This window comes from Trachurus japonicus, chromosome 21, assembly GCF_045865225.1.
Source record: "Trachurus japonicus isolate A0001 chromosome 21, Traja_1.0".
In the NCBI taxonomy this organism is placed as follows: Eukaryota; Metazoa; Chordata; class Actinopteri; order Carangiformes; family Carangidae; genus Trachurus; species Trachurus japonicus.
The window spans coordinates 23,273,081-23,294,844 of NC_140927.1; the positions used below are offsets into that span (position 1 = coordinate 23,273,081).

General features: G+C 43.4%; 2 protein-coding genes across 18 annotated transcripts in view; both read right to left on the minus strand.

The window, feature by feature from the left end:
• Positions 1 to 7,495, minus strand: part of mcf2lb (mcf.2 cell line derived transforming sequence-like b) — a 38,777-nt gene extending 31,282 nt beyond the window's left edge. For 7 of the 12 annotated variants that reach the window (XM_085766272.1, XM_085766275.1, XM_085766273.1 and 4 more), the window contains exon 1: positions 6,892 to 7,495. In XM_085766272.1, coding sequence (XP_085622398.1) covers positions 6,892 to 6,970 — 79 coding nt within the window. In that variant the 5' untranslated portion in view covers positions 6,971 to 7,495. Of the gene's footprint in view, positions 1 to 1,391; positions 2,527 to 6,891 lie in introns of those variants that run through there. The other 5 variants (XM_085766268.1, XM_085766263.1, XM_085766274.1 and 2 more) reach the window with 2 other exon arrangements.
• Positions 7,496 to 11,236: 3,741 nt separating this feature from the next.
• LOC146965274 (phospholipid-transporting ATPase IH-like) overlaps positions 11,237 to 21,764 on the minus strand; it is a 38,387-nt gene continuing 27,859 nt past the window's right edge. For 2 of the 6 annotated variants that reach the window (XM_085764403.1, XM_085764404.1), the window contains exons 24-31: positions 21,551 to 21,610; positions 20,225 to 20,352; positions 20,007 to 20,142; positions 19,443 to 19,466; positions 18,333 to 18,398; positions 17,920 to 18,023; positions 17,632 to 17,797; positions 11,237 to 14,349 (exon numbers count right to left, since the gene is read on the minus strand). In XM_085764403.1, the coding sequence (XP_085620529.1) occupies positions 14,077 to 14,349; positions 17,632 to 17,797; positions 17,920 to 18,023; positions 18,333 to 18,398; positions 19,443 to 19,466; positions 20,007 to 20,142; positions 20,225 to 20,352; positions 21,551 to 21,610 (957 nt within the window). In that variant the 3' untranslated portion in view covers positions 11,237 to 14,076. Of the gene's footprint in view, positions 14,350 to 15,753; positions 16,002 to 16,804; positions 16,920 to 17,631; positions 17,798 to 17,919; positions 18,024 to 18,332; positions 18,399 to 19,442; positions 19,467 to 20,006; positions 20,143 to 20,224; positions 20,353 to 21,550; positions 21,611 to 21,764 lie in introns of all 6 variants that reach the window. The other 4 variants (XM_085764406.1, XM_085764407.1, XM_085764408.1 and 1 more) reach the window with 4 other exon arrangements.

Consider the following 21,764-nt stretch of genomic DNA (forward strand, 5'->3'; position numbering starts at 1 on the left):
CTATACACATAGTAGCTACTTAGACTGATTTTCTGTAGAAATAACTATGTTAGACCTTTTCCACTTGCTCCAAAGAATGAAATTGCCAAGTAAACACAACCGCTTGGAAAAGATCAACCAAAAAAAAACAAACCTGTGAAAGCAGGGACCCTTTTTTTCCTGTTATCAGTGCTTGTGGCCTCAGACTCAAACAACTGAAGAGTCAACAACATGATTCCTCTTGTATGCATTCCCCTCATGGCTAATGACTTTAACAGAGCTGAAGGGAAAAGGAGGGGGAAACTTTCCCCTAAAACCACACAGCGGACAAGGAGAACATGTCCGTGTGCCTCACCACCTCAGTCTCTCCATGAGTTCTTGCGGCTGGCAGGGCTGAATGGGATGCCAGCACACATACCGATGAAGATATTCAGTGACACATGCGTGCACATACACTCACTCAATCCATAAGTGACCGTTACAGAAATAGCTTGGTCCGAACAATGACAAATTATCTGGGACAGTATAAATATAAATATCTAAGGATGACCTCCATGACGGATGAAGCAGCACCACAAAAACCAGAACGGCTTTTTAAAAAAACATGCAAGTTGCTGCACTGTACATTATATTAGCCTACACATGCACAAACGCACATACAGAACCACAGTTTGTCCTTGTTATAGAAAAATACACAAGTAGCCCACTCATACAGAAAGACAAAGATAGCATCCATACATCTCCTGACTCACATGGCTTAAGTGGGACCATCGGCATCCCACTATCCCACTGCGAAGCTCTCCTCTTGGCTTTCTTCACCATGCTTTTTTCGCCGTGTGTTGGAAGGACCAGGGAGAGTCCGCAGTGGCAAAACCGAGGTCTCCAAGTGACCACAATCTGGCTGACAGGACACCAGCTTGAAAACTCAGCAGCTTTAATCAGCAGTTCCCACTCCTTTGCACCAGCTTCTCTGCTGGGAAGTTGCTGCGTGCAGCAATTTTTGCATTTGCTGAAGAATCTGTTACCGCTACGGAAAAATGTCAAGGCAGCTGTCGAGATCTGTGTGTTGGAAACCGAAGCGGCTGTTTAAGCTGTGCAGTCACGCACACACTCAAACACACGCACTCAGACAAACTGTTATACACACAAAGAGAGACACAGAAACAGCTCAGTGGGGAGCAAGGGAAGCCCACAGGAAACAGTGTGTGAGGCGCTGGGCATGATGCCCTACAGAAGTCTGGCTGGAGCTCCAGTCAGGAATACATTACAGAAAAATACACACACACACACACACACATACAGATGCATGCTCGGGCGCATTCATGTAGTCTCAAATGCAAATACAATGCTGAGAAGTTGAAAAAGTGAGCAAACACTACACAGTCTCTCTCCCTTTCCTCTGCAGCTCTTACCGTCCCAGTCTCTCCAGGAGTTCCTGCGGCTGGCAGGGTTGAAAGGGAAAGGAGTTCCCAGTCCGGAGATGTCCAAGTTCTGGATCAGATGACTGAGCCGGTTCATGATCCGGTACGACGCCTCGCCACCCTCCCGCAGGATCTCATGCAGAGCCATGAGAGCCGGCTGCTGTTCTCACACACTCAAACAAACTGTGTCATCCAGAGAGACCCCTCGCTGCACCTGCAGAGCTCCGTGACACACTAATAGACTCCAGAACGCATCTAACAAATGCAGGCATGGGGAGGAATCCTTTCTTGTTGCAATGCTCCGGGGGTCACTCAGGATCAAGCCGACATGCTCTCACATGCATCCTGTGAGGAGCCGTCTGCGGTGGCTACATAGAAGACCGGGGTGTCCTCTGCAGAGCCACATTGGAGGCTCGAGGTAACGGCACAGTGTGGAGCCGGCACAAGCAAAAAAGAGCTGAGTCACTGTCTGCACAACCTCTGAAACAAACACTGTTCACACTGAAGGTGAGAATGAGGCCCCACTCGGCTCTGCACAAACGCACACAGACTCTGATGCGCACACAAACCACGTCGTCCGTGCAACTATTGACAAATCAAAGTGGCATAGGTTTCCAAGGAAGGCTGGGAGGGGAGGAGGGCGGAGGGGAGCAGAGGGCAGCCGGTGGAGCACAAATCCCCTTCTGCTGCTCAGGCTAATTATATTCCTCCACTCCTTAACTAATCTGCCTTTTCTTTCCCTCTTTTCTGTCTCCCCTCATTCTGCCCTGCATTCATTCCTGTTGGTGCAAAAAGCAAAAAAAAAAAAAAGAAACAAACCGGCTGCAGAATTTAAAAGAGAAAAAAACATTATGGCGTACATACTCAGCTCTGAGTGTGATGTTGCTCAATATGTGGCCAGTAACTGAGGTGAAGGAGCAAACATGGAGGTTCACCTTTGATCGAAGACAAGAGCAGGTTGCTTTCTGGCAGGATAAAAAGTGTATATGTGTGTGTGTGTGTTTGTGTGTGTGGCTGTGTTGTATGGTTAAAGCTGGCAAGGGAAAAGCAGTTTGCAGTTTACAGGCTTAGAGAAGAGAAGAGAAATGAGCTGCTCTCTCACCAATACTGATGCCACTATAGGGGACAAGACACAAAACATCAGGTTCCTATTCAGTGACATTCACCCTCGTCGCTCCCCCTCTGTCAGTTCCCCCGTTAATGAGGTCTGATCCTTCCTTTATGGCATTTCACCACCTCGCCCCTCACTGTGTGCACCCACACTGACTTCACACTTGTTCATCAATACATGTAGTGAACACAAATGCATACACATACACACCAAGTTGCCGTCATGACTCATACACAATGCACTGACACTTAGGGCTGAAGCCAATTCACAAGGATCCTTAAATACAAAAGACGTCAGGAATCGACCGTCATGTTAGCGGCATGAGTCTGTACTTGGTAACAGAGGTGCTTCAAGATGTGTGCATCCTAAAATGACAAGACCAGCATGGTAATGTTTAGTAAGTGGTATCACCTTACCACTTGTTACAGTAGCATGTCAACATTTGCCAATAAGAAGAAGAACATGGTGTTAGACAAACATTTCAGTGACAGTAAATTAGGAATGGCTATTTCCTATGGGAAACAAATGTGAGAACTAATTCACATTCATGGTAATCTATTCAAAAGGTCGGACTTTCTTCCTTTTCTCTTTTTTTACTTGTTGTTTATCACCTGATATGAACGCATCAAGATGCCTCAGGTACCCATTACATGACTGTATGATGTTTTTTTTTTTATCCCTGATGTTATGTCATGTGACTGTTATCATAGCATGCTTGTGCACACATTTTTCTCCTTTCTTTTCATATTTTGTGTGCAGTATTTTGTATTTTGATGTTCCTATAATCATGTATCTTTTTGAAGATTGTACACATTTTTTCACAGGATCAATCATGTGAATTAGAGGCTTGTTTTCTCACCTGTCTTAAGTCTGAGGAAGCTTTTCTGACCCGAAACGTTACACAACCTTTTTTGGTGATAATAAATTATTACTCTGGAGCTGTTGTTGGCGTGCGGACTTTCCTTTTTCCTATTATGTACTTGACTTGTGTTGTCCGGCACCCAGCTTTTAGACTTATGTGCGTGCTTTTTCTACTTATCCATTTTTTTGGGAACCATGAATGTCTGAATGTCTCTCTCAAAGTGTTGGACAGATTTTTAGCCACCCCAGTGTTACAGCTCTGTGGGTGGCAACATGATAATCATCTGTTTGTACTGCCAGAAAGGAAATACTTGTTTATTTTGAGAAACATTATGGAAATAAAAACTTTCAGATTCCTCTAGTCTGCACACAGTTTACATTGCAGCCGGCCTCAGTAAAGTACGATGAGTTAAAATGACTCTGACTCTCTGACCATTGCTGCCTAGTAGGAGACTAACGGTGACCTGCTGGACCCATCTGGCTGTGCACCTGCTCTCTCTTTAGGGATGAGCAGCACAGCTCACCTATAGAGCGGCTGAATGAACCCTTGACCCCGAGATGAAAAGGAACCTGACACTTGCATTGTGTTAAAAGTCTCACAACCGACCTTCCTTTTTTGATCTTTCAAGCCCCCCAATGCAACAGAGGATTATTTGATCAATAATACACTTGTGAGAACATGTGGCTGCTCAGACACTTTCAAAAACGTCAGCTCCTCTCTCACCAACTTCACAAGTCTCTCTCTCCCTCTCTCTCACAACACACAAACACACGGTGTGAAACATACTAGTCATATCAGCTCAGAAAACACCTCCATCCTCAAATTTGTCACTGTAACTAACCACACAATAAATGAAATAAACCCCAAAGCACTGCTGGCAGCAGATGAACACATTCCTGCTGGAAAAGCTGAGACCTGTGACGCACTGAACTGGATGTGTCCCTTTAAATCAACTGGAAGTAGGTCAAATACCCAGTTAGAGAGTCGAGGAGAAGCTGACTGTGATTAGAGCTGCAAGTAACAATTACTTTCATGACTAATTATTATGTTGTTGTTTTTTATTCAAGTAATTATTCTCTATTAAAAATAAATTACCCATCAAAGGGATTAAATATGCATCATGTTTTTTTTTTTAGACACGCGACCTAAGTGACTCTGAGGTGTGTCAGTCTGGATGGATTGCCATGACATTTAGTAAATACATTCAAGGTCCACTCGGGGTTGCATTGATCAACGTGTTGATCCATTATCTCATTTAGCAGCATCATCAGGTCAAAATGCAACCTATGGTCAAATTAAATTAGCTTTCACATGTACTTCACGTTGATCTGCAAAATGTTTCACTAGAAAGCTGAACATGGTAAATATTTTGACAGTTGGTATTGTTTCTGTGCGACAGTCAGAAATGTTTATTCATTCATAGTTTTTTTTTTTACGTATATATTTTTGGGCTTTTATTGCCTTTAATTGATAGTGCAGTCGAGAGAGGGACAGGAAATGGGGAGGCAGAGAGTGGGGGAATGACACGCAGGATTCGAACCGGGGCCGCCTGCACCGAGGACTGAGCCTCAACATGGGGCGGCAGCTCTACCCAGTGAGCTAAACGCCGCCCCTATTCATTCATAGTTATATGAAATGAAGAAACACAATTATCCATCAAATAAATCATTGTTGTGTCTAAGCTCAGGATGGGTGATTAATCTTGACACAATTGTAATTCTTATTTAAAGGAAATAGCCATAATGTGGAGCTTATATCTCTCTGATCTGTATCAGTCTGAGGATATTGCACAGTTTCATGATGGCATAGATCGTCCCTGTCCTGTCTGGGTAGAAGGGCAAACACTGGGGTTCTGTTTTCTGCATTTTAACCATACAGTAGCCTACATCCACTCCTTTTCCAGTTCAGGGGCAATGAGCAGTTCCCCAGATTAGACAATGCTAAACCCTTTTCATCCTCAGTTGACTTTGTTTCCCTGAATCTCTCTTTTGCTCACTCTCTTCCTCTCTGCTGTCTTCTGCGATCAGCGTTACACTCTCCTCTCTGAGCCGATTACAGTTCTCATCCTCCTGCCACAGCAAATTCCTGTCACATTTCCTTATAAACAGAAATACCACCAACGACTTCATGGCTGCAAATGTTTAGTGCATTAGTACTGTCTGCAAGAAGCCAGTCACGACAACTGCTTTTCATCATTTGCATTTCATTTTTTGCTTTTAGCGTGTTTGTGGTGGAGTGATGCCACGGTAATGTCTGTAGTTTGAGCATTTTCATTCTTCTAGCTTGGTCATGGCCACATCCCCCCCACCCCCCTCCTTCCTCAAGTCCACCCACTCACTGCCATACTTTCACCATCTCTGGTGGTATGAAGGAGAGAATTGAACAGGAGCCCACTGTGCTCTATAAATGATTGCAGCGAGAGCTACCGCCCAAGAAACCCAAAATCATGCAAAAGCAAAAGCAAAAAAAAAAGGACACAGTCTGCAGTATATCTACTAAATATAATTTGTCTTCACTGTACCCTCTGTAGCTGTATATACACAAGCATTTCAGGCTTGTGAGAGTAGCTGTGTGCTGACAATGAGTGGATTAAGGGATATGTCTAAATGGATCAAAAGAGAAGAGAAGCAAACATCAGAAATCATATTAGTGGCTTTAGACAAAGGAGAAAAATCTGTCCTTTAATCAGGAGTGATGCACCAGGAGCAACATAAGAACAGTCTGTGGAAAAAATAGGGTTTTATTATCAACCTCTGAAAAGGGTTAGGATATAGCTATTTTCACTGGCTAAATAAAGACTCTGCACTGCGGCCAGAATTGAAACAGAAACGAAAAATGTTTTCAATACCGCAGCTTTGATTTTTTCCCCCCATAGGCTATGAACACATACACAAGTCTTTGTTAAGTCATCTGCCTACAGTTACAGTAGTGTATAGATAATATATAGGTCACTGTGTCTCCAATATCTGCCTTCATCACCTATTCAGAGCAAATATACGCCTAATACGGTAACTGATTAGGGTGGAGTGCTGAAGACACGAGGCCAGTGAGGTACCGTATCACAACACAAATCAACCGCTCGGCTGCTTTTACTGACATCCATGTATAGATTACATGTCAGATTATATTTAACATGAACTGTCTTCAATTGTAACCACAAAGGATTTGTGACAACCGGACCACTTATCTGTTACATAATGTGTAGTAATTTCAACTCATGTTTCACACAAACTGTGTTATGGGATCAAATATGGGTCAATATCACATTCCCCCATTGCAACCACAAGCAGGGTTCATCACAGAAACACAGCCCGCTGCTCTGCTGACCAAACACCTGCCGAGCCTGAGGCAGAAACAGCAGCACATTCAACCTAATGTGGTTTCCAGCAGAATCAGAGTCAAATCTTATTGACATGTTGATCCAATCCTTCGATCTAAATCGATCAAACCTGTGACCTAAACGCGCATAACACAGGAACACGACTGTAGTTTGCATTGGGTGTGTTTTTGTCACCCACCTATGCTTTTGCTGACGGTCCTCAGTCTCTCCAACAACTCCCCCAGGGCCATCTCCTCTGTCTTCATCCACAGGATCATCCTCCAGAGGGACAGCGGAAGACCAGCTGCCCAGCCAAAAGACACTTTCACGGGAAGAAGAGACAGCTTGCCTGCTTTTCTCTGAACGGTGCGTCGGAGAGCAGATGATGGTGAAGAGGACGGGAGAGGGGGGACTGTCGCGGTGAGAAGCCCGGCCGAGTAGATGGGAAGAGGGGGATGCAGCAGGGTAAACAACCCGAGGATGTGACTGGCTGCAGTCTTGTTTGACACACAAACGCCGGAGGAGAGGAGATTTCAGAGAAAGGGGGTGTGTGTGCAGCTGGGCAGTGTTGGGAATGCGTGTGAGAGATGGATGCTTTCAAGGATGGAGAGGATGCTGCAGACACGGATGTGGGAATGGTGCTGAGGCTGCGAGGGCTGTGACAGCTCAGCTGCAGTGACGAGTCCTCCGCAGACCACAGGATGCCGGCGATGGAGATGGGGAAGAGGTGGAGCGGGAGGCAGCCTCACTCACATATGCAAGCTTCAGCTTCAGCACACATGATGGTGCAAACCTGTGCAGACCTGGCAGACAGAGGGGGGGAGGGGAAGTGAAGGTCAGCGTTGCAGTTTAACACAGACAACTGATACAACAGTGACACCCAGTGTGGAGGAAAGGTATGACGGCTGCATCATGAAGCATCATGACATACACACGGTACTGCTGGGGGTCATGCACCGTTGATTATACTGCACTGCCACCATGTGACAACACGTGGTTATGACAACAATCAGGGTGAGGCGATGACATTCACACACTTTGCCACTTGTCTATTACGTTTTATGTTCACAGATCCTCCTGTGTCAGCTTCTGTTTGTCACCATTTGGATGTCTGGACAAACACTGATGCAGTTTAACCCTCGTAACTTTATGAGTGCAGTTTTACACAGCTTTTGGTGTGTGTTCAGTACACTGATGTTTCATTTTGAATAAATTCCTCTTAGACACAAGGGGAATATTTACACATGCAGAGACTTGAATTTACAGATTACAGATTTTTACAGGTTTACAATGGTTAGCTTACAACTGGAACCTCGGGGCAATCGAAGGCAACTGGACTTGTATTTGTCCAGGCAAAATACAACTTCCTAGACAAATACAAGTTCAGTTGCCTTCGATTCAATTGTTGCCCAGAGATAATGATGACCTGGATGAATGAGAATATCCACAGATAGATTTACAACTGGAAACACTGGAGTTATTTGTGAACAACAAATCCAAATTTGAGACATATATGTTTTGTCAGGGTTGCCAACTCTCACGCATCTGGCGTGTGTCACACGCTTTTAGGTCCTGTCTCACGCCCTCACGCCACTCAAACAATTCTCACGCCAAAATCAAGCGATTTGGCAAAAAAAAAAAAAAAAATTAAAGCAAGCTTGGCACTCATCAATAGGCTCTCTGATTGGTGTGCGCGATGCTTATCCGCGTGTCGATTGGACGGCTGCTCAAGCCTGTGATCACAGCACAGTAGGACGGGGAGTTGTCCACCAACAGCGGCACGGTGCTGAAGCCTGGACCCGACTTGGTCCGAATCCGATGGCCAAAAAAAAGAGGGAGAGAGCGAAGCCCGAGACACAACCTGACCTGACTGAGTTATGTTTTCGGACTGAATGCGGCTCGAACTGACGCCTGCGGTCGGGCTGTTGGGCCAGTCCGTTGAAAACTATAAAATCAAGATGCAGACTGGGTAGCACAAAAGTACAGCCAGGCAGCTAGAGCAGAGGAGAGAGAGACAGCGCAGCAACAGGTGTGTGTGTGTGTGTGTGTGTGTGTGTGTGTGTGTGTGTGTGTGTACGTCTGTGTGTACGTGTGTGCGCAACTGCGCATGCATGCACGTGTGCCATACCTGCAAACTAGAATGTAGAATGTTTATTACAGAAGAGAAACACACATTTCAGGACCTGACTTGTATCATCAGGCTGTAGTAGAAGACTGAAAATCACAGGACATGTCTGTTCTGTCCTTTCATATATTAATAGGTATAGGCTGGTCCAGGCCAAAAGCCAGAGCTCCCCACTAGACCAGTTTCATACACTCCAGCCATACAATGATAGGAACCACAGATCTGCTTTTTTCCCTGTTATCTGAAGCAAATGTTGTGTTTTCCCTTTATTTTTTTCTCAGAGTACACCAGAATGCTTCAAATACATGTTAAAATCACAATTTTTTCTGGGGGGGTGCCCCCAGACCCCCCTAGAGGGATATACGTATTGTGTCACCTATTACACCTCTAGCCTACTCAGTTTGCAGGTATAATGTGTGTGTGTGTGTGTGTGTGTGTGTGTGTGTGTGTGTGTGTGTGTGTGTGTGTGAGTGTGTGAGTGAGAGAGAGAGAGAGAGAGAGAGAGAGAGACAGAGAGAAAAACTAAAATAAACATAACTATTATTATTCTAGACCACCCCCCCCCCTCCCCCCCCCCCCCGCCAACAGAATCTCACTCCAGCCCAGGACCAAAAGTTGGCAACCCTGGTTTTGTATTAATTGTAGCTGTTCAGAATGTTTATCATTTTAACTTTAAATGAATATAATTTAGCCTACCACAATTAACTCTGGTTCAGGTTATATGGGAAATGTCACTGAGGAGGCCACACACAGCTCCAACTGCAAATAGTCTACTGCTCCCAGGAAGAACCCTGGAACAGACTTTTGTCCCTAAAGTGAAAGGATTTCGGGGCTAGAACGGTGACATTTTGACACTGAAAACAAAACCTGAAACCCCAGTTAACTTGACAGAGAAATAATGGCACTGAAATAATACTGAAAAAAGTTATGTTAGCTCTGGTGCAAATATTGATAGCCTACTGTAAAAGGTTTCAGTGCAAAAGAAAACTGAGGCATAAGAAAAACTACAATCTTGTTCATTTTTGATGTAGCCTATATTTGTATTGTTTTTCTCAATCACAAAGGTGTAACGTAACTGGTTCTTCAGTATCACACAGTCATGTCACTGTTTCAGGCGTGGGGGGCAAGGAGGACCCCATGTTTTATTTACACTCAGAAGCCTGACAACCACATACCTTGGCAATGGTTTCCACGGGTTCGCCATACATCCAATCACAGGCCAGGTATCTTTCTATCGCCGTTTTCACTTAGGACCGGATTAGCCTTCACGTCATGCTATTTTGGGCAATCACTGCCTCTGGTAGCCTACCCTTTAGGGGTCCAGTCTGAAATTGTTTGTACGAAGGTGTTGTTTGTTTGTTTTGCAATTAATCACTGTTTCTTACCACTTGAATATTTATTTTTTCTTGGAGTAGGCTCGCCATGTTGTTGGAGCAAACAGTAGCCTATTTCTTTGTAATTTAAATGGTTGCTCATATATTTTGTTAGGCCTAGGCTAACAAGATATTGCAATTTTGATGGTTACGTTTTTTGCACTTTCCTCGTTCACCTGAGTCACATCGCCTCGACCTATGCTCGAGTTCCTTCTCCACCTTAAAAAAAACGCGCCCACTTAACCCGCTTCCGGTTCGAACGCAATTCTGTTACGACTTCCGCTAATCGCGAGTTTTAAAGGTTCGACCAGTGGATGTTGGCCTATCAGATATCATCATCATCATTTGATACGATCATAGTCAACTCATGTAGGGCGAAAGGCCAAACCAGAGCGATTGATATACACTTCCATCTCTATGGCTCTGGGCCAACAACAATCGGAGACGGCCCACTGACCCTCAGGATCTTTTTTTTTACAGTCTATGCTCAGGATGCAAAGTATGAAGCCCCGCCCACTTTGTCACTTCCGGTTCGAATGTGATATCAGGCTCTATTATAAGAAATAGGCCTTTAATTAATATCCAATTATCCATGGATCATATCCCTCATGATTTATGCTAATCATCACTAGCTAACATTTCTGAACAACTCAACTAAAGTTTTACTTCAAAGTTTATAATGTAGTTTTGTTGTTTATCAAAAAAATATTTCGACTGATATTTTTTGTTATAGCCTACCTTCTTGGTGTAAATAACATTATGAGGGGGGAAAAAAAAGTCTTACTACCTGTTAGGTGGAAGTTGAAACACGATTAGCATGGAACCTAAAAGTAAAACTGGCCTTTGTGAGCAGGTGTGTAGCTGATTAAGGTCAATGAGGGTCAGGTGTGTTACCTGGCATGTGGACACCACCCACTGGACATGCGGGGCATGACAGGGTCTGAAATGAAAGGTTACATAGATAATGGTAGAACAAATGCATAAATGACAGAATAAAGCTGCTCCTGTGACATTGTGAATAGGCTTAAACACATTCAAAGGCCAAGTGTTTTCACTCTTTCTTTATTACAAGCAGAATGACAGTACAGTGCTTTGCCCTCGTTTGCTACAGACAGGCTGGCAAAAAGTCAACAAGTGAACTTTTACTCTTCACCCCCCCCTCCACCACCCACCCCACCCCTCCCATCAAAATAAAGGTTATTTCTCAAAACCTGTTTAGTAATACAAACAGTGCTATACTGAAAGTATGATATGAGGCGTGCTACTCAGAGCACAGAAGTCGACATTTCAGACCTTTGCCAAGCTCAGGAGTGACAGGATGAGCACCTGCTGTTGTGCTGATGGACTTAGAAAAGCAGTTTGACATTCTGATCAGCAGTAGAAGGCTGGTGTGATAAACCCATTTGGAGACAGAGGCCGACACCTACAGATAGTTCATTCCTTGTCAAGTTATTCGGTCACTTTTTTTTTTCTCATCCACTACAATCTTTGTAGAAAAATAACTTGTGAGGAAGAGTGAACGCTTACAAACCCCAGTCGACAGACAATAGACCTTGTTTTTAGGGGAAAACTGATCTCTTGTAGAACAAAGTGCAGTGTGTGTAGACCTATTGGTAAATCTCTAATGAATCATATAATGTATATGTTGCTCTTATTTTGGTTACAAACTTAAACACACATTTTAACAGAGTTAAAATATATTCTTCTCTCTGGGATACAAAAGTAGCAAAAGAAATTCTCATGAAGAACAACACAGAAATGACAAAAAGTAGTGAAAAACTGACATGTGAAGGACTTACTTAAAAAAAAACAGTCTGAAGAATGACTACAAAGAACTCCCCATCACATCATTAAAGTACAGCGAGGTGGGACACTGTAACACAAGCACATTGGCCCTTCTTTGACCAGTGTCAGGATGTTGAACCCCAACAGGTCCAAAACACTTGTGGAGGTTTTGTGGGCTCTGAGTTAGACAAATCCAGACCTCCAACCAAACTGATAAATCATCTGTGCCCCAGTAAAAAACACAGAATCTCTGTTTTGTTTTGTTTTTTAAATCTATACATGCTGGCAGATGGTGATGTGTACGAAAATAAACTGTATAAACATACAAAAATGCTTGAGAATCTGACATTCAAGACTTCCAGAGTCAGTCACTCGCTATGTAACGCAACAGATATGCTTTGGACAAAGAGGACTTCAGATGTTAGAAATGCAGAAAAGAGGTTCATCCATAATGAGCTACAATCTTCAGCTGGAGGACATGATGGACAAATCAGTTCAACATTCTCACTGATTTGATTGTGACATCGCCGATTCAAGTCTCCCTCCTACTTTCAACAGACTATATATATATATTTATATATATATATTTAACACCCCGTCTCACTACAATATACATATCAAAAGTATTTAAGTTACATCCATACATAAACAGTGACTGCCATCAATAATTTTAGAACAACACAGAAAAACTCATGGATTAATGCAACACAAGGGCAAACCCCTTATAATGTAACTATACATGACATTGGCATTCTTACATTAACTTCTGCATAACACACACAGAGCATGGCAGCAAACGCACAAGCACAATGCAACAGTGAGGAATAAGCGAGTCATTCGGGACATCATGAATCAAGACTGTTGCTGTTACCCTACATGGCCACATGGAGGCGGGAGTGGGTACAGTGTGCTCATTGTTCAGGGGGAAAAGAAAAGGTGTCATGATATAGTTGGTGATGAATGATGTCTGGGACGAAGAAGGAGGATAAGGGACGACTGAGAGGAGAGCAGATCGGCGTGCAGCAGCGAGATACGGCATGAAACACAGGCAGATAAGAAGGGAAACAAAGCGTGACACTATCATGAGGGTAAAAGAAAGCTGGAAGAGGAATAATAGGCACACTGTACCAGACATATATGCCCTTTGAACCTCCGTGTACACTCATAAACGTGTTTAAACTGACCTAGAAATATAATCCACTGAAAATGGGTATCTATGAATCTATGAATTAAGGCAGGGTGGTAGAATACTGCACATCCCTCTTCAGATTTTCCCCATTTCTCTCCTCCAGCTGATGTGTGTGTGTGTGTGTGTAAGGCTTAGTAAAACACCACTTCTGCTATTTTTTTCTCCTTTTTTGTTTTTTAAGTTTTTACACATTTCTCCTTTGGCTCCTAGCCTGCTGCTGTGTGGTTACCTGTAAGGCAAAGGTGTGTCATGTAAAAACATACAATAACAGGCAAATTCATGCATACACTCACGCACATGCACACGCATACCTAAAGGGCTGAGCTAGATGACTTGCCCCTTAACTTGGCCAGACCACGTACTGTACATAAATGTTTTCAACAAACATTTACAAAAGAAGCAAAAAAAAAAAGGACACAAAAGTGAAGGAACAGGCAAGAATGCAAGACTAAAAATGAGGACGAGTAATACAAAAATGCCCGACGGTTGACAAGTTGAAACTCAACAGTTCCATTAGTGCAAGAAATAATGCACCTTCACATATGGTTCCCCTTTTGTTCTTAGACTTATTCAAGTAAGAGTTTGAGCAGGAACTTTGATGAGACCAAGACAGGGACAACACTGAAATAAAAAAAGAAAATGTCACCAAAAGAATGAGTATGAGGAGTCAGGGTAATAAGATCTAAAGGGTTGTCCACTCAGGTGTATTCCAGAAAATGCACATGGTGAACTCGGCATGGAGCGCCCATGCTTTGTGAACATGTTTTGTATTTCGTTCTATAAATCCCTTGATCCTTGAGGTGCAGATCTTGGTCTCATATCTTGGGATGTAGTACATGCTGTGTGTGTTGTTGTTTTTTTTTAGCCGACAAGAATCACATACAGATAGTTTCAGTGTTTTGCATTTTGTGTTCACACGGAGGTCTCCGGCCCTGGAGCGTAGTAGGCGAATCCTGCCCCTGAGAGACGGAGCGTTAGGGGGCTGAGGGAGCACAAGTCTGCCCCTCCCCCTTCTGCCAAGTGGGCCAGTAGTTTCTGGGGCAGGGGATCAGACCTGCGGAGCGACAGCGTCTCAGCGGCGCCAAGGTGGAGGTGAGAGGAGTCCGAGCTCGTGCCTTTGTAGGATCGACGAGACGACAGTGGAGTCAACTCGGCCACGCCACCCTGCGAGAGCCTCTCGTGATCCTGCAGAGAGAGAGAGGGAGGGAGGACGCACCATCACGAGACAAGTCAAAACGAGAGAAGACGAAATGACGACGACAGAAACAGGCAAAGAACTTCCAAAATGAGGAATATGAGACGGCTTGATGCAAAAGATCAAACAGCAGGGCTATGATCAGAAGGTAAAGGTTTGTTTTAGATATCTAGATGTTTAGTTTTAATGATTAATGACCCCATGCCATGGCCCAAGTTCACTAAACAAGATGAACAAAAAAAAACTAGACACCTTTTTTTTTAATGAATAATAAGACACCCTCTGAAAAAAATTCCCATCATGATTAGTAGTCATGTTAGATTGAGCATGCTGAAGACAATAAGACAGATTTCACACTTGCAATTTCACCTCCCAACACCAGATGTCATGAGTGCTGCTAGTACAAAATGACCTTTTTCTGAGTATTAAGTTTGCTGAGCTGCCTGAGCAACCTGGGTAAATATTTTTCCAGATCAGTTTTGTCCATGACCTCATTGTTGGATTAGGTGGCCAACAAGTGGCACGGCCTGATAAAACATGACCTTGGTAACAAACTAAATCTACATTACGTCTCTACAGCTTGACGGTCATATCATATGGTCATTTCAGACCCTTAAGCAGTGGTTGAAAACAACCCAGACCTGCTCTCATGGGTAACCTCTTAGTATTTTCTCCTTGGACTTTTGACTTTGATGTGAAGCGCAACTTATATTATTATTTTTTGTAAGATTTCTACATGTTTTATCTACAGTAATTATCATGATGTAATATTTGCATGTTTTTTTATGACACCTGCCTTAGGACAACTGTGCTAACTCCAGCATATTTATATTGATGCTTCTCATTGATATATTGATTAATGTGCATCGTCCTAATCAAATAAATGAATAAAAAAGAAATAAATATTACACAATTAACCTCCTTTGATCCAGAACCTTCACTGTTAGACCCTCAACTTTTCTTTGACATGTTTTCTAAGCTCTTGTCCAGGAGTCACAAGTCTACATCTTGTTGTCGCCCACGTCACCAGTTGTAACGGCTTTTAAGTGGCCGAGTCTACTGTAATAAAGAGAGGATAAAATTTCTAATTTCTCTGCTACTCAGATCAAGTTAATTCCCAACTGACATGCGGTGAGAAGCACAGCACGCTTTGAAACCAGCACTGCGGAGTTAATTGGATATTGTGATTCCTGAAAGTAGGTTTGACAGGAATAAAGTTTTTTTTTGTGTGCAGACATACTTATGCAGGCCAAAGCCCCCACCCATCCCCCGGCCCTCGCCATAGCACGACAGCATGCCCCCCACACAATGCACAGCAGCAGGAAGCATCCTGGTAGCAGCCAGCATTAACAACCCGACTCCCCACTGGCAAAATACCCTCTGTGCGCTGTTACCATGGTGACCATAGCCCACCTACAGGAGGTGGGGCGGGGGGACTCTAGGGTTTGCCGAGCAGGGTGCTGTGGCTGTGTGACATCATGGAGTCATAGGTCCTAGTAGCAGCAGCAGCAGCTTTGTCTCCACTGTCTCCCTCACCGGTCCTATCAGGGCGGAGCGGGTCCTGCTCCGTGCCTCCCCCTCCCCCAGCAGCAGGACCAGCAGCCACACAGCCCTCCAGGGCCCCCGCTGCCCTTACCTTCCTCTGTGGATGACGTTAAAGGAAAGGAGGTGATAATGGGCTCTACTTATACTCAGAGATACTCATGTCTACTTATATCCTTCTGCTTGCGTTTAGATTCAGTTACAAGTTAATGGCCGACTCAGGTCCTCATCTGGCTTCATGTTAGATGCCAGTCTGTCCACACTGATGAAGCTCATGTGTATTTAACTCTGTTTAATTGTGATCTGATGACCCGAGACACATTTCAGAAATACTGCAAGTGTGAACAGCACCGTCGACCTTTAGCATGTAGCTTATGCTAATCCTTGATTTGGGATTGCAAAGCTTTCTCACAGGAAAGATTAGTTTTGCTAATCAGGTTAGATAGTTAATATCTAGTCTGAAATGGTTTAGTAATGCAAATTAATTGGGGCTGCGACTACTATAACAAATACTTTTGTAGATAATAAACGGATTTATTGTTTCATCTAAAAGTATATCTTCAAGGAAATGTCAACCAGCAAATCCTAGCACAACATCATCCTACCAAGCATAACGTACTAGCCTATCTGAAAAAAACAAAAACAATAACAAAACAAAAACAAGACAACATGAAAGACACAAAAACACGGTTACATAACATTAGATATAAAAAGGGGCAAAACCACAATGAAAGGATGTTTTCATAGGATACCATGAATGTAATCCGATCACACACCAGACATCGTGCATCGTCAACAGCGCCCTGGTTGGTTAGTTTCACATTAGGCGAGGTGTGGAGACAGTGATCAGTGCAAACATGCCACCATGCATACAGAGATGAGGGCTTAAAAGAGAAGAGTCACCTCCTCTTCCTGCTCCTCTCTTGTCTCTCTGGGCCAATCAGAAACTCATTCTGCTGGAGGACTGAGAAAGCATGAAGATGGTGGACGGCTCCACAGTAAGGCACGGGCGAGTGGACTGCAGTTACCACGAAAGTGCGAGTGAGTGCGGAGGGCAGAGTCACAACCACACAGGAGCGGTGGGGAAGGAAAACAAAGAGGGGAGAAGAGACAGGGGAGAGTAATGAGGAGGGAGGACGAAAGAAGAAAAAGGAGGATGGCAGTGGTGAGGATAAGGCATTAAAAAGGTGATTGAGTGGAAAAGGGAGAAACAATGGAGGGTGGTGTGAATTTTGATTAGGGTGGTCCATTAGGGTGCAGTAACAAGGGAGAAAAGAGAAGAAAAAGCACAGGAAGAAGAAATCTGTCAGACCCTTCATTCATTTTTCCATTCATGGTGACGCTTGCTTCACAGGAAGGTGAGGCGAAGCCACAGGGAATACGAGGTCACACTAAATCACGCTGATGCTCAAAGCTTTTACAGATCTTAATGGTCTTCCTCAGTGATTAATAGAGTGGAACAGCTTTGAAGCTTAATCTTATGGTTCATTACTATCAAAATATTGAGTGTGAACAAGAGTTCAGGATTTAAGTATTTCAGTTTGTGAACTGAAATGCAAAAAAAACAAAAAAAACAAATACTTTTATCTTTTAAAAACTTGAAAAGGCAGTTATTAGTTGTAGGTTAATGGCTTCAGCAAAGCAAACTATTGAGAAAATTAGACACACGTCATTTGGAAACAATAATAATAAATCTTCAGTTTCAGTGTGGAGTTGGTGCAACGACTTACCTGTGCACGTTCGGTGGCCGTGGGACACATGGCCCTGCAGAGGACCTTCTTGATGACATCTGGCAACAAGCTGACTGTAATAAGTAGGATGATGCTGAGCCAGGCGGGACCACTCGACAGCATCTGCATGAACACGTAGTACATCCTCTGGTAGTTCAGGAAGGGCCTGTGCAGCAACAGAAACAGAAATAAAGACAGAAGCGGATTGTTTTTTTATGGTTTTGTTTTTCAGAAATGTACTAATCAAGATAAAGGTTACAGATACTAAAAAAAAGAAGGATGTTATACCAAATGATGCCTCCCCAGAGAAGAGAGAAAATAACATAGAAAAGTAGCGATCCCCAGATGACAAAGTGATTGATCCAGGTCCAGTGGTGTGTGTCCAAGGCAAGCTGAAAATAACAAGAATATATACATAGTAAACATCCATCCAGTCAATAAAGGCATTGACTTTGCCTTTAGGCTTTACTGTTGTACAAACTGGGCAGCCAGCGCAGTCGATCATTTATGTAACATAATAGTTAACATGAGCGCCCCGAGCTAGTCCACGCATACAGTCAGGCACACGTGCAGCGGTAATGAAGCCTTTTCAAATGGAGGGATTATTATTAAGGTATTATGCAATACAATAGACATGAGTGTTTGTCTTTTTTTTTTTCCCCCCCACCCCGATTTGATACCACAAAAACTTGCACACGCACCTTGAGCGTAACGGTGAAGACCAGCACAGTGAAGACCAGAGTCCCAAATGTCCAGTTCCCAAACATCTGCGGGTGGGAGAGAGGAAGGAGGAGGTTAGTGGCTACATCAAATCGCACAACCCTCCTCGTGGATTAGTGAACATCCTACAGGTTTTTTTTTTGGTTTTGGTTTTTTTTTACAGTGCATCTGCGAGCACAGACAGACAGACAGACACCTTCACGTCAATTCTGCTGCAGCGAGAGGTAATCTGTCAGGAAAAGAGTAGCCTACTCCCTGCGACTTTCTTTTGAGGCATGTAAGGCCCAATAAGTCAAGAATATTTTCACTTTGACCTTTCAGCATCCACATTTTTCTACCTGATGAAATCCTAGGGAGGTTTAAGCAGACATCAGACAACGGTGGACAGATGGAATGAGAGTTGGGAGGAGATAATGAAGGAGGGTGAGGAGGGAGAGAAAGATCAAGACAAAGAAACTGGGGAGGAGGGTTTTTTTTTACGTAATAGGCACAGCTGGTTGTTGGTACCAGTTACTGTTACTAGAATTCCTTCATTCATTACTTCCTTTTCCTTTTTTTTTTTAACCATGTTTTCTTTTTGTTTGTCATAGAGCACACAGGGTGAGAACAATCCAGCCGCCCCATGTATGCTGGAGCAGTCAAATTAAAAACTAACCAACCTCAAACACAGCAACCACACACACACACACACACACACACACACACACACACACACTAGACAGAAAAACAAACAGATGTTGGATTTTAATCTATAGCACATACTAGCATTAGTTTATTTACTGCCACAGATAAACACAAGGATAATGTGGGGGTGGGTGGGAGGGAGGAGGGGGAGGGACATCTAAGGTTTCTACTATGTCAGTGGTGGAGTTGTTAAGATCAGGTACTGTGCAGGATTCAGGGCTTTACAGAGATTAGGGGGAATAATGGAGCACAAGAAAACTACACATTCAAATGAAAGTGCATGGATGATGTGAAGTGAGGAAGGATGGAACCGGATGAAACGGTCAAACTGAAAGCTTAAACGGTACGACAGGAACTAAAAGAGCGTGAAAGACAGAGAGAGCTGACAGAGAGGGAGACAGGCTTACCATCTGTGTGTTGGTGGTCATAAGCTGAGGAGGAAGAAGAAGACGAAGAAGAAGAAGAAGAGGAGGAAGGAGAAGTAAAAGAAGAAGAAGAAGAGGAGCAAAATAAAGAGAGAGGAAGCAGAGAGAAGGAGGGGGAAGAAAAAGAGAAAAGAATCAGGACAAAGGGTAAAATGAATTTCAGGATGTTTCAACTTAAAAAACAGGACCAAAGGCAATTGAAAACAGTCGACATGATACAAATTAACAATACAGAGAAAGATGCTATTGCGTTGTCGATATGAATGGAGATCCAATGTTGCTGACCTACAGTATAAGGGAGCCCCCAGGACAGAAACCTTACTGTTACAGGTAACAGGTAACACGACCACCAAGTCATCCCGTAACCCTTAACTTCCTATTTCATGAGAATCCAATGGAGATGAATGAGTGTTTGTAAAAGACAGCACTTTCCTTTATATCCATTATCCTCCTTTAATTTCCCTACCGGACACCTTGAACCCCACACAACACTGTTTTATCTTAATTACTACTACAACTACTACTCGTTCCACCGAAGAGGCTCACCTGGCCGTTGCTGGTGAAGGTGGTGTTGTCAAACAGGAAGTAGGCACCGAAGAAGAAGATAACAGCGTCAAACACACCCAGGCACGTCCAGTACAGGAAGACAGGCCAGCGGAGGAGGGAGTTCTTCGCTATGTCCCTGAAAGAGATTTTTTATTTTTTCAATTTTAGAAGCTCAATATTCGGGGATGTAAGGTGTTTGTTTTTTTTGTCACTCTCACCTGTACAAGGAAGGATCCCGTTTCAGTGTCTCCATGGTGACGTGCTTCTCGACCAGGCTGTAGAGGAGGATTGGGAGTGAGGTGAAGCTGATGTTGTACAACGTCAAGTAGGCCGTGTCGTACAGAGGCTGCAGAGGGACAAATACATACGGCATCAGACATATAGAGCTCGGAGGGCATCTTAAAAAAACAGAGTTGCATTGTTTGATTTCTTGGTCACCTGGGGGCAACAACAGGCGGAAAAACACATCTGACATATGAAACCCTTTCAACAAGTATCATATTTATATATCTAACATACATGCAGAAATATTAAAGGGATAGTTCAACATTTTGGCAAATTGGCCCATTGCCATAATCCCTATAGTTTTAGGAGTTGGTTCCTTACCTTTAATTGTCGGTGCAAGCTATTTTTAGAACGGCGGAGCAGAGCCACAAGCTGCTCAGAGCTACGCTACGGAGGCTAATGGGATTTCTTGGTTTCCCTCATCAAACTCATCAAATACACAATCCAACAACTCCAAAACGCTCTGGTGGACAAGTTGTGACCTGCACATTCACCACGATATGAGATAATAACAGAACGTTGCGAGACAGAGTTGTTTTCGAGGTAAATTCATGCAAAACTGCAGATGCGTGTTCCCGTCGGGGGCAGTTTTTCAGCGAGCGGTCTCTGTATTTACCTCTAAAACAACTCCGTCTCGTAACATTTTGGAGTTGTTGGATTGTGTATTTGATGAGTTTGATGAGGGAAACCAAGAAATCCCATCAGCCTCCGTAGCGTAGCTCTGAGCAGCTCGCGACTCTGCTCCGCCGTTCTAATAATAGCTTGCACTGACAATTAAAGGTAACAAACCTACTGCTAAAACTATAGGGATTATTATGGCAATGGGCCAATTTGCCAAAATGTTGAACTATCCCTTTAAGAAAACACCACTGTAAATACGTGTTCAAAAAGAATTCTTCTTTTAGGTCTATATTGGTTTCCACAGTCTCATTGTTATGTCTTTCAGCTGGTGTTCTGCATGAATGTCAAGAAGATGTATCAGAGCTTTTAGACATTAAAATGCTCTGTAGAGTCGAGGAGAACTTAAGAACAAGGACATGGTCATTTCTTGTGTCAACACCTTTTACATTAAACATAATCATTTGATCCTTTCATGAGAAAATATGAAAGAAAATATGGATAAATGCAGCCGTAAAGTAAACAAAATCTAAGCTAGTTTACTATGAGGACATTATGTGGATAAGCAGTCAGGATACATTACATACATACTACACCGTGTGTCTGTGTACTGTAAACCAAACGCAGTATAAACTCCTTACCTGTTGGGAGAAACCGCAGAAGAACTGATACAGGAACTGGGGGAAGATGAAGCATACATTCTGGAAAGATTTAAGAGTTGGAAAAAGAACAAGTAGAAAAAGTGATAAGCTTGTGACAAGTACACGGGGAGAGATTTGAAGAATCTAAAAATGCAACTATCTACACATTTCTGTTTAAGCAGAGATTGCGCTATAAGCTCACTGAGTGGGCCGC